The following is a 23,927-nucleotide window of genomic DNA, read 5'->3' on the forward strand; positions in this document are numbered from 1 at the left end:
CAACTTTTATTAATAATAACAATAAACCTCCACCATTCTAGATTCCTACAGAGATAAGGTACCCTGCCAGTCAGGAAGATATCTGTTTATTTAGCAGGATCTTTCCTAATCCTTTCCTCTGCCCTTGAACTTGGCAACATGCAGTCTTGTTTTTATAGAAACTCCTCAGGAAGGTTAAAACTATTAAAATGTATTCTGCAAGGGCCTTGCCTCAGATCACTCCAGCTGCTTTCAAACTATGAGCTGTCATAACAATTGGCATTTCCTACACCATTGTGTCCACTTGCCTGCTCGCGACTGTTCCAAAATTAACAAAATAATCTCCATTCCCTACGACACGCACGCCTAATGCCCTGAATGCCAGCTTTACAAGATCTTGCAATACTTTGCAGTATATTTCACTGTGGATCTGAAATGTCTACTCTTCAGAGCCTACCTTGCTGCCAAGAGTAGCTTCCCACCTGGAGAAAATAAGCAGCTTCAGGGAAAAGGGATTTATTTTCCAGGAAGGAAGCATGGGGGGATTATCTCCCGCTCCTTGCATGCCATGGCCTTGATCGTTTCCCACTCACTCTCACACGTTTTTTTTTAAAAAATAATAATTTTAAAAGCAAAGACAAACTTGAAATTGCACTCAATGTAGTGAAGATAGCCCAGCTTACAGAAATAGCCCAGAATTTCTGCAATGTGCCCAGTGCCTTGGACTCTCCCCAGTCTCCCTTTCAATTCACATCCCTGCCTGTCACAATGACAAGCCTTTTGCTTGTATAAAATGCTCTCAGGTCAAAACTGAGCATACCGCTTCTCTCTGGCTCAACAGCAACACCATCATGTGTCTTTCCCTCTATGTCCTTTCTACACTGATGGCTGCTGGAGCAACACCTTTCCCTGCAGCTGGCCAGAACAGTGAAGTCAGCTGCTTGCACCGGAGCCAGAACACTCCTTGTTTATACATTGTGAAAATGAGCCTGGAGGAAGAGCTTTAAAGTGACCCATTCAAATGAAAGCTCTCCCCACCCATAGCGTAAATACCTGAGCTCACCACGAAGCTGGCCCAGTTCCTAGAGTTTCAAAAAATCCACTCTGTCAAGTAAAATAGCTGCATTGCTATGCTACTGGCAGGGAGAAAGCAGTGCCCCAAAGACCACCAAGTCCTGGAGATCTGACTAGCCATTGGAGGGATATGTTGGGTGGAATTAATTTGTACTAAGTCAAGATCTGAAAGGGCTCAGTTCTGGCCCTGAAAAAGAAAGGAGCAAGGGATAAATGCTTCTTTTTGGCATGACCAGAGTTCCTTCCAACTCACTGATCTGGTTCACACATAACACGAAGCCATGGTTTAACCATGATTTAATTTAGTAAACCAAGGTTTAATTTGATCATACAAACTTGGCCTAGTGTCTTGACTATGATTTCTTAACCATGAAAAAGCCACACTCCTGAACCATTGTTTGCTGCTTGTTTATAAACCTTGGTTTATGTAAACCATAGCTTAGCATTATGTGCAAACCAACCCATTAAAAAAGAAATCTATTATCATGCTGGGGAAATATTTCCAAAAGAACCATTTTTATCCAGGCTCTTACAAACCTTAACCTATTTTTTTATCCTCTTGAACCACAATATTCCATACAAAACAGGATGTGGGGGATCTGTTCTTTTGCCAGCCCTCAAAACAGATTAATTTGAGAAAGTCCTGTATAAAACCCATTAGTTCCTTAAGTGAGCAGGGAATTTTTCATAAAGGCCTAAATCCTCAAAACATTTCATTTGGAGTCCCAAGTAGTTTCTGTGTGGAGGAGCATGCTTAATCCCCCTGAAGACTGGCCTTCTAGTCTCAAACAGTACCACCCCACGACCAGCAATTTCTTGCTGGTGGAGAAATCCTGCCATGGGCAAATGCTTCCTTACTTTGACTTTGATGTAATGGGCTGCTCTCTCCACTTGTGATCCGCAGCAATTAAGGTGGGGTACAAATAATAAAATTATTATTAATTTTTTAATTAAAAACAGAGACAGAGAGTAATGCAGGCAACTGGTGGTATGTGGAGAATTAATTGTGGCCTTCAGTCTCATTGATTTAAATGGGCCTCAAAGTGCACTTAACCTTCTGCAGATTGCAGCTACCTATGTGGACGTTATTTTCACCACTTAAGTTACGTGCTGAGGATAACATCCCCATAATGCAATCAGCAGAAAGCTAAGCGAGCTTTAGTGCCTACTCATATTCATGGAGCTGAAGGGCACAACTCCCTCTCTTATCCCTTCTGTGACTTTTGGTGTGTGTGAATCAAGCTGTCTTGTTTGCTATTTGGACTAACCTTTTAAAATATTGCTAAATAGGCCAGGGATCCTCATGGCTTGTACCTTCTCTCAGAGAGGCCCCAAAGCCAATGAGAAAAGAACCAGCACACGATAATGACGTATAGTGGTGGGTTGTTGTTTTTTTTAAGATAAAGATTAAAAAGATAAACAAACCAGGGCAGGCTGGAGAGGGGGGTGTTTGTGTCCTGCCCCGATGTGTGTGTTTATTTTGCCTGTGTCAGCTGACCTTGTTTTTCTGAGCTGCCCCTTCATTCATGGTCTCTCTGCAGCTGTGCTGACTCATAGGCTTTCAACAGAAAAATGGTGCCACTCAATGCAAAGGACCCAGGCATCACCAGCTCCCATTACAGCAGTTACATAGTGATGTCTCTTCTTCAGCTGCACAGTATCATGCTCTCCTTCTCACTGCCAGCTGAGTGGTGGGGCAGTGGTTCAACTGTTGGCCTGGGAGACCAGAATTCAAATCCTGCTTTGGCCAAGAAACACAAGGCTGGCCCAATACAGTACTAGGTTAGCTTCTGCTATACACCAGTGGTAGGGAAGCTCAGGGTTCAAATGTGGCCCTCCATGTCTCTCTATGAGGGTTCTTCCCAGGCCAAATCCCTTCTCACACCTCACCCTCTCTCTCCACACCTTCCTTACTTCACACTCTCATTGTGTTGCCTGGCAGGAATGTGTTGCTGAACTGTGATTAAAGTCTCTTGCTTGGCAGAATTGAGAGAAGGGTGTGTGCAGAGAACCCTCTGGCTTTTGTGTTGTGTTTTGTGAAGGCAGCTCTGTTTAGGGAAGCTTTTAATATCTGAAGGACGATTGCATTTTAGTATTTTGTTGGAAGCTGCCCAGAGTGGCTGTTGGAAACCCAGCCAGATGGGCGGATTATAAATAATAAGTTGTTGTTGTTGAAATATAGCTGTACAAAAAGTAAGTGTTGCATCTGTTGCCCCGCCCATTTCCCCCTCTGGCCCCACCCACCAACAGAATGTGGTCCCTAGAAAACTGTCCTCAAGGAGTCCCCATGCCTGCCACAAATATTTCCTTTAGGAAGTCCCACTGAACTCCATGGGGCTACTTCTGAGGAAAAACACACAGGCTTGTGCTGAGAATTGGTTTGCTCTTCTACTGCTTATGGAGACATAGATAATGAAGAAGTTGTTCCTCCTGCCCCACAAGAATGCAGTCATGATGGAGCCTGTTGTCACAAGATTCTTCAGCCTGATTGTCACCCTGGAGACTAAATTAATCCCTATAATAAATCTATTAGCTTCGGTGGGAGTTACATAATGGGTGGCTTTAACCCTTTATGGTAAGCAACCTGCTTTATTCAAATTTCAAGATAACTCAACAAGCAAATTTACTCAAATTTCAACCCCTGGAAGTACAAAAGGTGTTTGATTCAAATTTCAAAGACACAAAGAAAAAGACATTTTGAGATTTGTCCTGCACATTTTACAGAGAGGCGGTTGCTTATGCACGGGTTGGAACTGAAATCTGGCCTCAGGATTTTGGAAACGGTAGGCTACTGGAATGCCAGACAAGAGACCTCTTTACTTTTAAAAAATATTTTATTTCATTTTTACGAATAAGAAAAGTCCCCAAAGAAAACCAGAATGTCACTAGGGACCATCTGTGGTCCCGCCCCCCCCGCCCCCCCAATCAAGCAATACAGAACTTTTATTTTCTCCTGCAAATAACATTGCTCTGTTTAGACTCTGACATATATGAAGTATTTCAGATGAAAAAGCAGCAGCCTCAAACTCAAGCTGTGTAAAGTACTATACAGAAAAGAGACTGCATTATCTATGCAATAAGCAGAATTACTGTCTTCATTGCCCTACCTCGTCAGGGGAAACCGATGGGCTGCCTGGAGAGGTAGAGTCATTCTGAAACCTGAGAGGACATAATCACCCTGGAAAGCTTTCAGTTCTCTAGGCCTCAAATACCTCACCACTGGGGGCAGCAAAGCACTAATTTGGAGGCTCCAGTGGGGAAGAGAAGATAAATGTGAACTGTGTGCTTCACAACTGAAGTATTAAACAGGACCATCAAAAAAGGAGGGTCATAAATTCATGATCTGAAGTTACTTAGCTGTACCACTGCCTAGAACAGAGGTGAGAAATCTGGTTCTCCAGATGTTGGAATTCATCTCCCATCAGTTGCAGCCAATGTTGTCAATAGGAGCAATGAAAGCTGTAGTTCAACCACTGAGGCCCGGCCTAGATGGTCCTGATAGCATATTGTAACACTCTTGCTGGATTATGTCCATGGTATTAACTCTATACCAAAGAGAAGCTAAAGAATGCATCAAAGCTGAGCAGCAATGAGTAATAATTACATTGATGTCCTTATTTCTTATTCCAAACTTCACATTAAATTATAGCTTTTACGATAGTTTGGTATGCATGAGAGGGGCAGAGCTATTTATATTTATTTTTCAGAGCTATAAGGGAAAATGCTGCATATGTTAGCAAATCATTACTTTCCATCATGCCTGCAGGTGGTAGTAAATAAATTTATAGCATTATTTCTAATCTTTGTCAGGCTTTTGAATAACCATCCTGGCTTTGCACTTCAAAATCTTACTGGGGGGGGGGTCTTTCTATGAAACTTTCAACATGGTATCAGAAGTTTAGTTGAGTTTTTAAATGGTTTTATCTTTTGGTTATGGCTCTAGGCACCACAGCCTTCTACAAAGGTTGTCAACAGCTGATAAATTAATATATATATAATTTTGTGGTGTATGATACATAGCTCTTCTGCATAAACTTTTCAGGAGGAGTATCAACAGCACTTAGGATTCTTAAATACTTTGGACAGAGATATGAAATTATATACCTCCATTATTTTGCTCAGTAACAGAACAACCACTTTGTTGGGAAAAGGTCCTAAATTCAATCTCCAGCATCACTAGGTAGGGCTAAGGAAGCTCCTGCCAGTCAGTGTAGACAATACTGACTTAGATGGATAAATGGTCTGCCACAGTAAAAGGCAGTTTCTTGCATTCCTACTCTATGTCTGTGTGCACATTTATCTTTTTTTAAAAAAAATAAAAAAATTCAGCATGTCCAATTTCTTGCACAAAGCATGCTACAGTTGATTTACAACCAGAAGACTAGCCATTCAAGTTCCCAACAATGTGTTTCACAATTTATTTCCCAAGCCAATGACTGGCTGATGTGGAAGTATGTTGACAATGACTGCATGATGCAGTTGGGCAGTGACAGATAATTGCTCAGCAGCAGTACCATTAGCTCAATCAAAATGTCTGTACTGTATTCACTGTTGGTAATGGTAGCCCACCAAGAGCATCCAAACAAAGACTTAAAATACTAAATTGCTCAAGTTCATTATTCTATCTAATCAAGCACTTGGAGCAGCTTAATAAGCAATTGGCTCTAACTTAACAATGTCAAAGCTGAAGCCTTTGACAATTCTGAAGCATAGTTAAGAGAGTTTCCCACACCCTCCCATCATTGGCCTCAACTGATGCAAAGTTCAGCCTGATTAACATAAGTAATAATCAGGTGACACCATCAGCTTCAGAGTCTCCATAGCTGCCAAGTTTTCCCTTTTCTCGCGAGGAAGCCTATTCAGCATAAGGGGAAATCCCTTTAAAAAAGGGATAACTTGGCAGCTATAATCAGAGTGGAGATATCAAACAAACAAGAGTAGCACTGGCTGCTTAAAAAGAAGCAGAAGCAGATAACTAAACCAGAAGCAAATACCCGAATGTTAAGAGTTAGGGCCTGAAGAGAGATTTTGGTTTGGTCAAAACTTCCAAATTCATGTTTCCTGAAACAATACAGGAACTGAAACACAGTTATCCTTTGAAAGTCACACTTCTCCAAATTTTGCAATGTAGTTCTCCAACCAAATAATGTCTACCAAAATGTGTGTGAAAGGAAAACTGCACGAGAATGTACATATTAATTAAAAAAAATTAAAAGCATTATAGTAGGGAAATTTGCATGCAAAAATGTGTCTATCAGGAGAAATGCACACTAAATTTCTGATGAATTATCGCGAGGACTTATTTGTTTTTACATGCAAATGGATGCAGAAATGTGGAAAACTGAATTTAAGATTGGAAAAAATAAGCTGAGAGAAAATTGTTACAGGTAGGTAGCCATGTTGGTCTGCCGTAGTTGAAACAAAATTAAAAAATTCCTTCTAGTAGCACCTTAGAGACCATACTAAGTTTGTCATTGGTATGAGCTTTCGTGTGCATGCACACTTCTTCAGAAAATGTAACTGACAGATTTGCCTCACATTGCACTGGGCACTGGCAAAGTGTGAGGCTGGGCAGGGCAGTAGAGTGGCTACTTTACAGTCTTTTATCTGAAGTAGTTCTCTATCTGAAAGGCTGTCTGCTCCAAGTCTGGTTTAAAAATATAGACCCATAAGAAGCAAGGGCAGCAAGGAATCAGGAGCATGGAAGTAGTCCACCTGTACAGCAGACTGGACAGGCACACAACTCACCTGGTCACTATCCCCACCATAGTGAGATGTACAGTATTGCGTTTCTATTTCAGTGGTTCTCAATGGGTGTGGGGAGCCACACTGGTGTGGCAGGAGAGGATGGCAAGTGTGACGGGAAGATTCAAGGACAGTCTCAGAATCATGTAAACGTTTCATTTGTGTTGATGAGGAGATAAGAGTTTGTCTCGAATTAGACTCAATATAAAGGAGGTGTGGGTGGTGCTGTGGTCTAAACCACGGAGCCTAGGGCTTGTCGATCAGAAGGTCAGCGGTTCGAATCCCCGCGACAGGGTGAGCTCCCGTTGCTCAGTCCCTGATCCTGCCAACCTAGCAGTTTGAAAGCATGTCAAAGTGCAAGTAGATAAATAGGTACCACTCCGACTGGAAGGTAAACAGCGTTCAGGGCCGTCTCTAGGCCCAGGTCCGGTGGCATGGGGCACCAGGGCGCCAGGCCACCAGGGGCGCCGCTGCGCCCGCTGCGAGGCGCGGCGGAGGCCGCCCCAGGCTCACCGGATGCAGCCCTAGGTGCACCTCTCAGCTGTTCAGGCCGCAAGGCGTGTGGGCCTGGGGCCGCCTCCATCGCACACAGGGGCGTCGCAACGGGGCGGCCAGGCTGGATGGCGCAGGCAACGGGGTGGGGTGGGGGTGCCAGAGGGATCCGTCGCGCCAGGGCGCCAGGCATGCTTAAGACGGCCCTGACGGCGTTTCCGTGGACTGCTCTGGTTCGCCAGAAGCGGCTTAGTCATGCTGGCCACATGACCCGGAAGCTGTACGCCGGCTCCATCGGCCAATAAAGCGATATGAGCGCCGCAACCCCAGAGTCGTCCGCAACTGGACCTAACGGTCAGGGGTCCCTTTACCTAAAGGAGATTACCTGGCAAAAGCAAGCTGACACCTCTCACTGAGTTTATTTACATACTTAAAATACCTATTTAAGAGGCTCGTTTATGATCATAAGTTGGGAATGAGTCATGTTCTTATGTAGCTGCATTGTATTATATTTTCTGGATGTCCCATGATCATATAATAAAGCAGTTGTGTTCTATGTTATAAATCAAGCACTGCTAGGAGTTGTTTCTTTTTGGTTTCCAGTGTATTTCTTATCAATAAAAGTTTTGGTGTGGAGTGACTCGAGAGCAAATTTTTATCCTGAAAGTGTGACCCAGAGAAAAAAGTGTGAAGAAGTGTGCATGCACACGAAAGTTCATATCTATGACAAACTTAGTTGGTCTCTAAGGTGCTACTGGAAGGATTTTTAAAATTTTGTTTTGCCAGAGAAAAAAGTTTGAGAACCACCGTTCCATGTAAATTAGTGACTATTTCCGAATGTCCATCTATATAAATTAGCACAAGCAACTTTTATGCAAATCTGTGTCCTATTTCTGATGATGCATTTCCTCATATCTGGCAATGCCTAGGTGGCCATCCTAGGGCTAGTGCAGAGCACAGTGGTGGTACATTCTGGATGGTGGCAAACTAGAAGTTATGGAGAAGATAGAGGGGCAGGAAACAACATGGTACCATGGCAGTTCCACATCTGCTATCATGTCTAATTCTACCCACAGGTAAACTCTGGATTAAGTATTTCTCAGCTCATACTCTTGGCTCATACACGATACCTCTCCAATTTTCTCTCTCTCTATGCTCCAGTTCCTCCATGCAGAGTGACTATCTATTGGCTCCCTTTCTCCAAAATGCGGGAAAATGCACCCCAGGGTAGTTATGATGAACGTGCAGAGGACAATTTAGAGGATGGGGGAGAAATATCACAGTTCAGTTACAGAACAAAGATCAAATTAGTGGCAGTTTACAAAAAAATCCCTTCTGTGCATATTTTCATGCCCTAAGCTCTCTAGCATCACAATGTTAGGCTATTTGTGAAACACTTTCTAGCTCAGAGTACAGTCACAGCACTGTGTGAGTTGTGGAACAGACATAACTTTTGCTCCACATCTTAAATCACTATTATATTGGCAATATTATCTGGCCCTGGCTGAAGAGTTTGGACAAGTTTCAAACACCACCTGGATACGTTCCCTTCCACTTATTTCTCCCCTTTCCTTCTGTACTTACAGGTTATACAGATGACCTTTAGCTGTTGAAGTGCCCTCAACTGCACGGAACCTTTTGCAGAATATCCTTCAATCCTCCAGTGCAGAAGTGATAGGAAAACAACCCTTGCTGCCAAGTTATATGTGCTTATATGTTAAGTATACTTCTTTTACAAAATAATTAGGGCAGATATAACTCTGGAAATGGGATGCTTACATAGTTGGATGAGAAAGATAGTATTTAATTTTAAAAATAAAAATAATGGAAGTATTTTTAAGGGCTAGACAAGGATCGTGCACTGGAATGTTGCCCCAGGACACACTGAACCTCTAAAATCGTAGGCACAGGAGGTGGAAACATTCTGCTGGTGGTTAGTGATAACACAACCATGACCCAATAGGCACCTACACCCACTACAAAAATACATTCTGTAGAGCATTTGCATTGGCAGTGGAGGTAGCAGTGGCGGACCTTGGGCTCTTAAATTTCAATGGCACTCAGAGTGATGTTAAAATTCACACACACACGCTTCACATGCTGCATTCTATACCATGGTTGTGGCAACCCCAGCAGCTTGGCGCCCAGTGCAACCACACCAGTCACACTACCCTAAAACCGCCTCTGGAAGTGGTACACAGTGTTTCCCCCCCTAGAAAAATAGGTGATGGTACTCACCATAAAGTTCTTACAGTAAGTGTCACACTTTTTAACAACAAAAAGAGGTGCCAGTACTGCGTACCCTTGAGTACCCACTGAAGAGGGGGGAACACTGGTGGTACCTATGGGAACAAGTGGAATACAGCGGTACCTCATGTTGCGAATGGGATCCGTTCCAGCGGCCTGTTTGCAACATGAAAAGGCTGCAACATGAAGCGCCACATCTGTGCATGCGCATGACACAATGTGGTGCTTCTGCACATGCGCGCAGGTTACGGATGCACCGAACCCGGAAGTAACCCATTCCAGACATGTCCGTAACCTGAAAAGATGCAACTTGAAGCGGACGTATCATGAGGTATGACTGTATTATGAAGATGTCTGGATTCTTTAGAACAGCGATGAGCATTCACCCTAATTTGATAAGTGAATATTTTTGTGTATTCCCTTAGGCCTAATCATTGTTCATCCCACACTTTTCAATGCTTTCCCACTGTCACACTTTCCTAAAAACAGAAAGTCCAGGTTTTTTTGCATTAGGACAACAGAGTGCTTTTATTCATTCTAACTACACACTTAAATTTCAGGCTGATTGGAATCTCCTGCTATAATAGGCAGTCCCAAAGTCCCCTTGCCTACTTCTCCAGTGCTAAAGGCCCAGTCCAAATCCTTCCACCCAGGATTGCTTTTAAAACCTTTTTTAAAAGGTAACAGGAGATCTGATCATGGGCCTCCCAGGCCACATGCTCTTTGACCCTAAAAGGGATTGCTTATGTCTAACTGCAGAGGGGCAGGGCTTCATCAGTCGGCAACCTCAGACGGTCACATTTCTAGGAAAACCACTAAAAGAGAGCAAAGGGCTCTGTTGCACTAGAAAGCATGCATTAGTTGGCCATTTCTGCACATGCAAACAAATGTGCTTTCAAGGTAAAGATTTTGTAACCACTCAGAAACCACATTTAAAGTCACAGAAGCAGAAAAATAGAAGTCTCATTCTTTGGTCAGCAAACCAAACCCACTTTCTTGTCAGTGTCATGAAGGAAATGATATATATGTATGTATATGTATCTGTTCAGTGCTTTCATTTCTCTCTTACTCTCTCTTTCTATATATCTCTGCAGCTCTCTACATTCTGAATAAAGCCATGTGACCAGAGGCCATGTGCATATTCTGCATCTAAATTTAGCAGCAAGAAGAACTGGATTCTATGGCTTCTATAAATAATGCTAATTATGCTAAGCTGCCTGCAATTTGATTATTTTACATAGTCTATTGGTTAGCCATGAGGCATGGCAAAAAATATGCAAGACAGTCAAGACTGGGCCACAGCTATTGGAAAAACCCACAAGCCATCCTGACCTCTGAGGTTGACAGTGCAATCCTATGTAAAGCCTACTCAGAAGTAAGCCTGACTGAATTTTGAACACAGCACACACAAGCCCGCCCTGTTACACCCCACGTTACGACTTCATTCTGTCCTCTTCTGGGTCTAAAAGTATCTGTGCATCAGCGGTCATGCATCAATTGGACATGTGCAAACTAGTCACCACCTGTACAGTGGTACCTCGGGTTACAAACGCTTCAGGTTACAGACTCCGCTAACCCAGAAATAGTACCTCGGGTTAAGAACTTTGCTTCAGGGTGAGAACAGAAATTGTGCTCTGGCGGCGTGGCGGCAGAAGGAGCCCCTATTAGCTAAAGTGGTGTCTCAGGTTAAGAACAGGTTCAGGTTAAGAACAGACCTCTGGAACGAATTAAGCTCTTAACCCGAGGTACCACTGTACTCACTTTTAAGCTGACTTCACAGCATTAGGGACTAGAAACATGCAGAAATTTGTAGGATGCTGAATTCTGAGCCTACGGTAGTACCAATTCTGAACCTAGTACCAAACCTGCCTTTTCTTTGAAACAAGAGTGATGAACCTGAATCCCCTCCTGATATCACTCCAACTCCTATCAGTACCAGCCACCTTGCCCAGCAGCCAGGGATGATGACAGCTCCAAACCAATAGCATTTGGTACATAGCTGCCAAGTCTCCCATATTCCCCAGGAAATTCCCGTTTTTCCAGCTGTTCCTAGTTGAAAAAACTGATTTTTTTTTGTTTTTTCCCGGTTTATTCTGGTGCGGCGGCCATTTTGGAACTGGGCAGAGCATGTTCAGAAGCGACTTTTGATGCTGCTCTGCCCAGTTCCAAAATGGCTGCAGTGCGACTTCTGGCGCGGTGGCCATTTTGGAACTGGGCAAAGCAGCATCAAAAGTCACTTCTGAGCATGCTCCGCCCAGTTCCAAAATGGTGGCAGCGCTACTACCGGTCTGCTACTTCCACCCGGTCCCTTATTTCTCCGACAGCAACTTGGCAGGTATGATTTGGTAGTCCCCATGTTCCCCATTCCCACTTTAAATCATAATGCCAATTACAAGCTAATTACAAGGTGAATTACAAGTTAAGATTTCTGCTCTTGTGCATTACAAAATAGTGCACAAGTGTGTGGATTCACAGAGTACATGTGGTGGTGTCTCAGTTTCAGCTGAAACCGTACTTCAGAGAGTTAAGTGGAAGTTAACAAAGTGTCTTGCTACAGAAACTCTTCTTCCATGCTCAGGGTCAGCTCTAGACAACATGCATTACTGCTGAAGGCACAGCAGCAAATGACAACCACCCCCTCCACTAATCAAGGTGCACACAAGTTATTTTGGCACAAGGAAATAAATCCTGTATCAGCCTCTTTGCCATTCCCTGTCAGTAAAAATGCAACTAAACATTTGCTGCCTTTTCATAATCATCTGTCTGAAGCGGAAATCTCACTCTGCCTAATAGTAGAGCCAGCCCTGTTCATCATCTGCATATCCTGCTATCTCTTGACACACAAAGGAAGCTATTATCGTGGCTTGATTCTATGCAGTGTCTTGGCTCATATGTGTACAACGTTGGCAAAGAGTCACCACCATGTGGGGCAGTGGGGTCCAAGGAAAGATGAGCAAGTTTGATGGCACTTGTTCTGTTGGACCGATGCACAAAGATCTATCATCGCATTGCAGGATGAGTCAAAGGGTGTCCTTTGATAAATAACTAAAAACGAATGCACAAATTTCCAGCCAGAAATTACAATCATACCCATCTGGATTCTAGCACATAATACAATAGTTTCTAAACAGTTTGTGAAAACAGCTTTCAGCTGTTGTGCTCCTACAAACTAATTGTTAAGCTTTTATTCAATAGAAGGCAACGTTACTCACTTTGTGACCAGAAAAAGACGCTGCTTACTGATGAACAGGCTCACACACAACTACACAGGAAAATGAAAGCAACCACAAGATCAAACTAACAGGTGGAGTCTTAGCTCCAAGCAATATTTAACTCTACAATCACCAATTACTACACAAGTTGTTATTTCCTAGAAGGTACTTCCAGTATGTCAAAATAGGGTACTTAAATCATAAATGTACACTTCCTAGTTCCTGAAACTGATTAGTTCAATTTTCACATAAGAGACACAGTAAGTTAAAAGAAAAATGATGAACAGCAGGGCAGCACTGAGAATGTTGCCAAATGTATCATGGCTTTAAAAGGGTAAGTGAACTATAAAGACATTACTTACTTACTTACTTACTTACTTACTTACTTACTTACTTACTTACTTACTTACTTACTTACTTACTTAGATAAATAAATAATAAATAAATAAATGCACAAACAAAAGCACTCCATTTGTTTCACACAAGCTAAAACAACAACAACAACCAAAACAGAACAATAAAGGGAAGGAACATCCAGGGTTGGTTTCATTGCTGCTTTGGCCATGGAGAGGAACAAATGCTTCCAATTAATGTCATTTCAAATTTCAGACAGACACTAGAGGTTTTGGTGTGATTGCATTTACGTCAGGTAACAGGCATCCATTGTAAACTTGATCAATAAATGTTGTTGTTGTTATTATTATTATTAGTAGTAGTAGTAGTAGTAGTAGTACAATGTATATTCAGCCTTTCTGCACCACTGAGCCTCTTGGGCTTGCCGATCAGAAGGTCAGTGGTTTTAATCCCCGCGATGGGGTGAGCTCCATTTGCTCTGTCCCAGCTTCAGCCAACCTAGCAGTTCGAAAGCACACTAGTGCAAGTAGATAAATAGGTATCGCTGCAGCAGGAAGGTAAACAGTGTTTCCATGCACTCTGGTTTCTGTCACAGTGTTTCGTTGCACCAGAAGCAGTTTAGTCCTGCTGGCCACATGACCCAGAAAGCTGTCCCTCAGCCTGAAACGAGATGAGCACTGCAACCCCATAGCTGCCTTTGACTGGACTTAACCATCTTTTATCTTTTTACCTTTACCTAGTAGTACAATTTATATTCAGCCTTTCTGCACTTTCACTCTTCCACAGGTGACTTGCAGCATGCAAATAACTTAAAAATGAAATCACATAAAAATTATGATATGGATTGGTGAACATACAATAAGGAGAAGTGGCAGCAGGCCAGGAAACTCTAGGGGTTGGCAGTAGACCCCTTGAAGGGGTGGTGGCCTTGGCAGGTGCCTGATAACACCAGCTCCTGATGCTGGCCCTGCTAAGTGCAAAAAGCAAAGGTGTTTCTCTGTCCTTAGTTGGGTTAAAGCAGGCACTCCTAAACACGGCCCTCCAGATGTTTTGGGACTACAATTCCCATCATCCCTGGCCACTGTTCCTGTTAGCTAGGGATGCTGGGAGTTGTAGTCCCAAAACATCTGGAGGGCCGAGTGTGGGGTGCCTGTGTTAAAGGGAGAGCTGAAAGGTGCTTACTTCAAGCTCTGCTTTCAGCAGGGGTTGGCTGCACTACTGAGTTCCATATGTCATCAAACATGAGTTCCATCATGTTTGATGTTAGGTATAGGGAAGGTGGGTGTAGTTTGAGTAAATGGCCATGCAGGCCAAATTGGAGCCCATGCTGGCCCAAATTAGAACTGTGGGTCAAGTGTTCCCCACTCCTGGGTTAAACAGAACAAATGGAAAGGCAGATCAGTTCATTCATTCATTCATTTTTGTTTTTACAAAGGCGTCTTTATATTTTTCCCACATTACATCAGAGCTGAGGGAATGACTGGCTTGACTGGCCTGTGGGCCAGATCTGGACTACCAGACTTCTCCATCCAGCTTGCCAGGCCTCTCCTGTTAAGCCACACCCATGCAAGTTCTCTGTCTGGCCTGCTCACTGTTTTTTTCTTTCCGAATACAGTACTGGGAAAAGTCCTTTCTCAGCACGCACTGATAGAAAGCTGGGAGTTGGTGATCCAGTAAGAGCAGTTTGCAGCATTTCCTCTCTGTACACTGAGAGACAGGGGCTTCTCAATGCACAGAGATGCAATTCAGTGAGAAAATAAGAGTGAGAAGGCGGAGGAGAAATAGAGGACAGGAAACAATCTTTATTAAGTGTGTGTGTCAAGTGTGTCTGTGCGCTAAGTGTGTGCGCGCCTCTGTTAAGTGTGTGTATTTGCTGAGCCCCACCCACTTTTAGTCCAGACCAACCCACACTTGGAATGCACCCCCCTCATAGCTTTCCACCCCAGTAATGCAGCCCTTAGACACCCCAAAAGAGCCTCTACCTCTGCATTACACAGACAAACATGCATGGGCAAGATTGCTAGCTACAATTTGCCTGAAAGAGTCACTTTTCTGTGTTTATTTGCAGGGAAATAAGCAATGGCTCTTTTCTTCGTTATCTCCCTTAGGGAGAGGTGGCAAGCCTCTAAATGCTGGCTTTTAAGTCATTGAAGGAGGTGGTTGAGACATTGGGGGTTAGCCTGGGCCTTCCTCCAGTTTCTACTTTTCAGCTCTGCTTCCTCACTAACATTTTCTGACTCACAGCTTCTCCCAACTCCAATTCAGGCTTCCTTGGAGGCAGCAATGCTTCACAATACCAATTGCTGTAAACCACAGGAGGGGAGAGTGCTCTTGTGCTCAAATCCCACAGGCATCTGGTTAGCCACTATGAGAACAGGGTGCTGGACTAGAGGGGGCATTGGTCTGATCCAGCAGGCTCTTTTTATATTCCTTTTTTTAAAAAAAAATATTTTTTATTAATTTTCCGATTAAAACCAATTATATCACATTCAATATTTCAAATTATACACATATATATATCAATCAAACCGAATGTTATGCCAAATCATCTAAAGAATTTTTTATTTGGGTTCCCATGCTTCAAGAAATTGGGAATTCCTCGCAACTGTCCACTGCCGTCTTTTTTCTAAAGTTCAAATCGTCCTCCAAGTTCATAATAATCCAGATCTTCCCCTTACAGTCACATAGATGTTTTCCACTTTCATCCGATTGTTTCCCAGCTGCTGAGATAAATATCAAACAAAGTTTCACAGATGTTCTTTCTCCTGTGTGAGTTAATCAGTCCAGCCTCCCCATAAATCTTCTTAATGGAGCTCCCTGTTGCGTCGAAGCAGCACGAAGCAGCGCCATCTTAAAAAGCTCAAATCACTTTCGTTTCCTCTCATAGCCATGAAGATTTACGATCATTATAGAATTTACAGCTTTTCCAGGCAGGAGACCCAAACATCAAAACCATAAACTCTTGGTAAATTAATGGATCTCCTTGCCCTATAGCTGAACTTAGCTTCAGGTCGCTGCTCCAATTTAAAGTGCGTCACAGCTCATAAATCCTCCGAACGCGTCCAGAACTCCTTCCGTCCGACTAGGGGGGGGGCTTTTCTCATCGGCAACTCTACATCTTTAAAAAATATGCTCGGTAACAACAGTTATAAAGTTCAACTCACACAGTCTTTTGCTTCTCTTTCACTCCAAACAAGCCAGGACATCGCGTCCGGGAAGGTACGAGGCAACAATATGAAGAAAAAAAAATAAAAACTCACTTCCCTTATCGCTCCGTCCCCATCAATCCTTCTTCCAGATGCTGTACAATCTTTGACTCCTCTCCCTCAGCAGCATAAATTTCTCAGCAGTAAACAGCGCTTCTTCCCCTCCTTCTGAAGTATGTCCATAGATTTAAGCCTAATTATCTTCTTTAACCATGGAAATCCCCACCATGCAGATTAGCGTCCGGGAGTCCTGGCCCTCGTAAGTGCTCAGCCCAAGCTCCCCCCACTCCAAAAACAGTCGGAGTGGGTCTGGGGGCATCGCGGGCCAGCGGCCCCTCTCCGTAACCCCCGGAGAGGGTAGGGGGTTGCCATTTACTCCCCTAGCAACCGCCAAATTCCTTACGAAGGTCAGAGAGATGGAAAACAGGTCCGCCATTCCTGCAGGCGGAAACCGGAACCTCTTTTTATATTCCTTCACATGAGGGCATTCAACAGGCTTCTGGGTCTGAGCTCTCTTTCATACCCCAAGGAGTACTGAGCTTCACCAATTTTTGGAACCATCCTTTATGCTTTACTTGAAAGCAACTGCCTATCCCAGGGGGTAGTGTCCAACAGAAGCCAGTCAGAGCTGCTTAAAGTCAAAGTGAATTAACTCAGATCTATTCAGGTCCAGCACCAGATTACAGGGGTTTCCCAGAATGGTCCCGTTGATGAGGTACAATTGTCCTCTTTGCAGTGGCAGTGCCCCTTATTACCTCTTCTCTGTCCCTGCCACCGTTACTTTAAAAAACAAACATCTTTATTGACATTGCAACAGTGGCAGCAGCAGCTGCTTCTCTGCCACCTCTTCCACATCTGGTCTCTGAGTAGGAATCAAAGAGGGGTCCTTCTACAGAGACAGGTATTTTCTGGGAGCCGACGAGGAGAATGCCTGAGCTGCTGCCCAAGTTTATTTTAAAGGCTTATTTTAAAAGTATTTGTAGTTGCGATGGTAAATCACACAGTGCAGGTGTTTTCCTGACCACCTTTGATTCAGTTCATGCTTTTCAAAACAATATGTGAACACAGCCATCTTCTAAAGCCACACTTCTCCACATTTGGCAATGCAATTTCCCAACCAAGTAATGTGGACAAAAATGCACACACACAAAATGTGCATATTAATGAAAACAACATACAAAAACATGTATATTAGAAGATAGTTGCATTGAAATATTGATGAATTTACATAATGACTTTTTAAAAATTGCAGACTATGTTAAAATATGGATAACTGAATTGGGAAAATGCAGAAGTGAGAGAAACTGAAACCGAGAGTCACCATCCCTAGTGCTACATCTCCCCTCATTTCTGGCACTAGAATGCTATAATACGAACAGTTTTAAGAATCCACAACAAATATTTTGAAAGCTCCCATCTTTTGGCACGTTAGCAAGTCAGAAATTTTAATACACTGCCAATTATAAGAGGTCACTGAAACAATGTTATCGGTATGCATGGCTAGAAAGACTAAGACAGGGAAATTAATAAAGGACTTCACAGGAAAAGGTGGGCTTTGAAGGAGGCAAGAGGGGTGAACATAAAAACCAGGCTGGATTAAATTAAAGGCTTATCTAGTCTAGCATCCTATTTCCCACAGTGACCAACAAAATGCCTTTGTAGATCGGGGTAACCAACACAGTTCCCTCCAGATGTAGACTACAACTCCAATAAAGGTAAAGGGACCCCTGACCGTTAAGTCCAGTTGCGGACGACTCTGGGGTTGCGGCGCTCATCTCGCTTTACTGGCCGAGAGAGCCACCGTTTGTCCGCAGACAGCTTCCGGGTCACTTTGCCAGCAAGACTAAGCCACTTTTGGTGAATCAGGAAAACGCTGTTTACCTTCCTGCTGCAGCGGTACCTATTTATCTACTTGCACTTGATGTGCTTTCAAACTGCTAGGTTGGCAGGAGCTGGGACTAGATGTTCTGATAGGGGCTTCAATGATTTGCCTGCTCTAGCTCCTTCAACCATTCCTCATAAGACTAAGGTTTCCAGACCCTTTGTCATCTTGGTTACTCTCCTCTGAACACGTTCTAGCTTGTCAACATCCTTCTTAAATTGTGGTGCCCAGAATTGGACACAGTATTCCAGGTGTGGTCAAACGAAGGCAGAATAGAATGGTACTATTACTTCCCTTGAACTTGTAATAAACAAAATCTGCCCTCATGGACACTAGACTTCCGTTGATGCAGCCTAGAAGAGCATTAGCTCTTTTTGCTGCTGCGTCACATAGTTGACTCATGTTCAACTTGCGGTCCACCAAGACCACTAGAGATCCTTTTCACATGTACTGCTAGTAAGCCAGGTGTCCCCCATCCTATATTTGTGCGTCTCGTTCTTCCTGCTTAAGTGCAGTACTTTACATTTCTATCTATTGAAATTCATTTTGTTATCTTGGGCCCAGCTCGCCAATCTGTTAAAGTCATGTTGAAATCTGATTCTGTCTTCTGCAGCCTTAGCTACCCTTCCCAGTTTGGAATCATCTGCAAATTTGATGTGCACCCCTCAATCCCTTCATCCAAATTGTTTACAAAGATTTTGAACAACGGGCCCTGAAAAACTGGCCACATTTTTCCAGGATGATGAGGAACCATTAATGAGTACTGTTTGGGTTTGGTCAGATTAATTTATCCCTGTCTCTTTTTACATTAAGTTACATTAAAACAAAATATTATTTCCTTGTGCTGCCTTAGTGTCCTTTCTCCTTCTGGGATTGCCTTAACAAGGAAGTGTGGGTTATAACTAAGGTAAATAAATAAACAAGATATAAAATATCTCAACATCTGTTAAGTCTTGCTGTGTGGTCAACTTTAAACTTTAAGAACTCTTAAAACTCAACTCTCCTTCTTTGCTTTGGTGGGTTGTTTTTTTTAAATAAAATGCAATCCATCTGCAATAAGCAGCCCTTTCAAGAGACACCCGAGTTCTAGGAAGCGCCTCTCCTCAGCAAACAAACTCTGAGGAACAGAAAAAGAGGAGCCTGAGAGGGCTGGATCAAGAGGTTTTGTTTCTCTAGGAACCCCAGGTAGGAATTTGGGTCCAGGGCTGTCTCGCTTCGGTGTTGCAGTGTTTATTTCTTTTTCCCCTCATGCCTCGGGTTGGGAACGTTTTCTAATCAAGCACAGAAGGGCTCTGTGAGGAAGGACAGAGAGAGATGGAATAACTTTTCCCAGCTTGTCAAAAAGGCACGCTTGCCTCTCTCAAGAAAAGCTCTTTCTAAGCAGCTCCCCTTGTCTGGGACTCTCCTCCCTATCGGAAAAGCTTATCAGTCCTTTGATGGGCCCTGTTGGAATCCGGCTCCTGTGAACAGCCCAGAAAGTGACAGAGAGCATGAAGGAGGTGAGAGGAGATATATCCAGAAAAAGACTTCAAAGAAAGGCAGAGGGCGAAATAAAAAAGAGACAAAGAAGTGACTGACAAGCATTAGGCCTCACTCACCAGCCCCCAACCCCTCCTTGATATGCCCAAAATGGACTCACATGAAGGTTGATCATTTCTCCTTCCGATCCCATCTTTTCCTCCCTTTTTTTATTCCCAGGTTTTCTTTTCAATCCTCTCAGCCTGGACAAGAGACCAAGTCTCTGCAGCTTTCTGGAGTCTCCCAGTGCCTTTGCTGGGTGGGAGGGAAAGCACAGCTGCTGGAACAGACCTGCTATTCATCTACATGATGTGGGACTCTGGCCTGGGCTTCAGCTTTTGAGGGCAGGGAGAGGAGGAGAGGAGAAGGGGTGGTGGTGGTGGAAAAAGTGGGCACACGGATCCTTTATTGTCTCTTAAGATGCTGAATGGCCCTCCTGTCATCATAGCCATGACTACATGTCTCCTTAGCTTCTGGGTCCAGCTGAGCCCTGTGAGGTCACTTGGGCTGCAATGCCGTTGTGCACACAACGTACCAAGAGGCTCAAGGCACAGACCATGCCAGTTTTCGGCACACATCCTAAATGCCACCGGCTGTTACAGACCCCTTGTGTGCAGATGGCTTTTATCACGTATGACTGTTGACACAGTTACTGAGACTCTGTCACGCTCCTTGTTGACTAAGGGGGGGGGAGTCACATGTAGCTTATGAAGCCCTTTCCAGTCCATATGATTATACTTTGGGGCTATTTGCAACACACCCAAATTTGGTTTGGGAATTTGTAATTAGAGTCCCCAGGTGCCAAGCTGAGTGTCATAGCCAAGAACGCAGCTCTGCTAAAGTCTCTCTTTAAAAAACACTTCCACCACCTGCAGTAGGAAGCAGGGATTTAGGTGGTAATAAGAGTAGCAGGCCAAGAGGCTCAACAGCGGAGTGTTTGAAGCTTGGAGCTGCTGCTCATTGGAAAAGCACCTGCGGTGCATGCAGAGGGTCCTGGGTTTGCTCTCCAGCAGCTCCAGGTAAGTCTTGGGAAGATCTGTCTGAAACCCTGGAAGGGCAGCAGTGGCAATACAGAGCTAAATTGAACCTCTGGTCTGACTCAATATAAGACAGCTTCCCGTGTTCCTAAGGATGCTTATATATTATATTCAAGTTGTGTACAATCTGTGTACCTGTGTACAAATTAGTTGAGCTGTACAAATCAACACGTGTACCTCCTTTCACACAAACACTCATCCGTGTGTATAGACAGCTTGCGGTTGTGTTCAGTGACATTTGAAGAAGCCTACAGAGTCAGACCATTGGTCCACCTAGCCTAGTATTGATCTTTTCAGAGACAAAAGCAGATGTCTTTCCCCCAGCCTTGCTTCCTGAGCTTATTTTAATTGGAAATACCAAGACTACTTGCAAAGAAAACATGAGTTCTCCCAAGGAGAGATGCAGCATCCTTTGCCACTTCAGTCCTTTTCAGTCATTGCATTTCCTAAATTTACAACCCCGCACCTTCCAACGCACAGTGTTTCCAGGGTGAAATGAACATAACAAGTGCAGCAACAGCAACAGCAGATAAAAAAGCAGGCCTTATCTGAAAGCACAGCAAAACTAATTCACTAGCTTCTTCCACTAAAAATAGTATAGTCCAAAGCTTGGGGAAATGGTTGTGGTCAGGCGCTGAAATGACATCAAGGTAGGTACCAGGTGAGTGTCTCTGGGGATCGCACCTGCTTTTTAGAAGTGGAGGCATGTTCACAGGTTGACACCTCCATTCGTACTTATCTTTTACTTGATGGGGACATTTTTGTGAAAAGGCAATACTTCTACATGAGTAGCATATTGTTTATTTAGGATCATAGGAAGCTGCCTCATACCAACACGTTTGCACTACTTAGTATTATCTATAGTATTATCTATAGTGACCCGCATTGGTTTTCCATAATTCCAGACAGGGGCCCTACTTGAAGGTGCCAGGAGTTGAACCAGGGAACTTTGCATGCAGAGCCTGTGATCCTTCGACTGAGCTACAGCTTTTTTGATACGTTTACTCAAAATATTTTATATCCCAGGTGGCAAACATACAGTATATAGACTTCTTGTGGTAAGCGATGGTTTACTGTGAACACGCAGATAATTCCTGCTTCATGGTTTCCCACCAGCGAGCTGGAGCAACAATCCTTGATTTAGCATTGCATCCAAACTGGGGATCATAGTTTGTTTTGCCAAAACAGAGCATGTTTGATAAGTCAAGAACAAAGCTTGGCTTCAGATTGTGGTTTGTTTGGGGTGAATCAAATCATGATCCCCAGCACAAACAGAACATTAAGCAAGGATCATGGTTTTTTGCTCCCACTTGAGAATGGGAATAATCTGCAAGGATTTATCCACAAGCAGGTAATTTATCTGCCATTTAATAAGCCATTAACCATAGTTTACCACAACATGTAAATACAGTCATAGAGAAACAAGATATTGGTATCGTACATCAAAAGAAACCAATGTATTAAAAGCAACAAGTCAAACGCTATTGGGAAAAACAATAACAAGGAGTAATCTCTAGTAAAAACCCACACAAGACAATGACTGCTGGAAAATATGGATCTTTGGTGAGGAATAGTACAGTCAACCAAGTTTCCTTTGTTAAGCAGGGTGTTTCATTGCCTCGGCACCACCACAAAAAAGCCCCAGTTCCTCACCCAAAGTACTAAAAATGATGCTGAAGACACCCTACCCCCACCTGCGGATTGATGTTTGTTCTGATTCAGCAGTAAACAGTGGGTTTTCCAGGGGAAAGCAGTGGGACAAAAGAAAAAACCTCTTCAACCCATGCCTAGAAATTATTGGAGAAACAGAAGAAATCATGAGACAAAGGGAAGTGTGGATGAGCTTTATCTCAAGGTCCTTGGAAGAAAAGGTGGGATATAAATGTAACAAACCATCATCATTGCAAGCTCTGATGGAATAACAAAACACAGCATGGTAGCTAACTGCAGGAAGGGAGGCTATGCAAGTGGGAGAGAATAAACTGGGGCACTGAGGACACACACCACACCACAAGAACTGTGGAACTTCAACCATTTCTAATATGATGTTTTCCCTACATCAATAGTACTCCTGTGTAAGAGAAAGCCTGTAAATCACATGTAGATCATTATAATCATCTACAAGCCATGAACATTTAATGGCTGTTAATGCCTCTGTCCCCAATGATCCTTTCAGCAGCAATAGAGGGCTGCTCCTTTGCTCTTGAATGGGCAGTTGTTGCAGAAGGGGATGAGATAATTGCAGGTATTGGTTAATTTTGTCCAGATGGAACATTCTGCTTATTCCTTCCATGTGCTTAGATCAGGGGTGAGGAATCGCAGGCCCGGAGACAAAATGTGGCCCTCCAAGCATCTCTGTCTGCCACTTTGAATTCTCAACAGGCCACTCCTACTCCTGCACTCCCCAGGCCATATCTCTTATTGGTTCTGCTTCATACTCTCCTTAAGTGCCTTTGTCTGGCTGGAATGTAGCCTTGAACTCTAAAAATGCCTCTTTCACGTCTAGATGGAAAAAAGAGAGATGTACAACTAATCTTTTGTACAAAGCTAACATGCGCATCCATTGCTTTGCCCAATTTGTTTCTAGCCCTGCTCACACATGGCCCCTAGAACATTGCCTAGAAGGGAATCTGGCCCTCAGACTGAAAAAGGTTCCTCACCCTTGGCTTAGTCCCGTTGCCTTCAGACTACCCATGGTGTCTAAGAGAATTCACTAGGAAATGAGCTATGCTGCTCTTGTAGAGATGGAGTGGTGTTAGTGGTTGCTGCCTCATCCCAGGCATATAATGGGCTTGCTGCCCTGGAAATTACACCCTATTATTATTATTATTATTATTATTATTATTATTATTATTATCCCGCTCTTTGCTCTAAGGTCCCAACATTTACAACATTAATACACAATATTTTAAGACAACTCACTATCGCAAAAATAACGTGTGTCCTAAAATATATATACCTCCAGTGTCACAAACTTCAAGTAATGGTTATAAATGGTTATAGATATACAAACTTGCAGTTAAATTGCCAAAACCAATAGCTGCTGAAGCCCTAAGATCCAAAATTCATAGGACAATAGAATGATGCATCACCATACCAAGTAAAATTGGACTTGTCAATCACCAGCACTTTTTTCTAGAAAAAAGGGGACTGGAGCTTCCCCCCTCACCTCTATTACATT

At 43.4% G+C, this 23,927-nt stretch overlaps 1 protein-coding gene across 3 annotated transcripts in view; it reads right to left on the reverse strand.

Moving 5' to 3' along the window:
• NINJ2 (ninjurin 2) overlaps positions 1-22,097 on the reverse strand; it is a 49,650-nt gene extending 27,553 nt beyond the window's left edge. For all 3 annotated transcript variants that reach the window (XM_035127007.2, XM_035127008.2, XM_060279973.1), the window contains exon 1: positions 19,831-22,097. In XM_035127007.2, the coding sequence (XP_034982898.1) occupies positions 19,831-19,863 (33 nt within the window). In that variant the 5' untranslated portion in view covers positions 19,864-22,097. The remainder of the gene's footprint in view (positions 1-19,830) is intronic.
• Between the last annotated feature and the right edge of the window lie 1,830 nt (positions 22,098-23,927).

This window comes from Zootoca vivipara, chromosome 10, assembly GCF_963506605.1.
Source record: "Zootoca vivipara chromosome 10, rZooViv1.1, whole genome shotgun sequence".
NCBI lineage: Eukaryota > Metazoa > Chordata > Lepidosauria > Squamata > Lacertidae > Zootoca > Zootoca vivipara.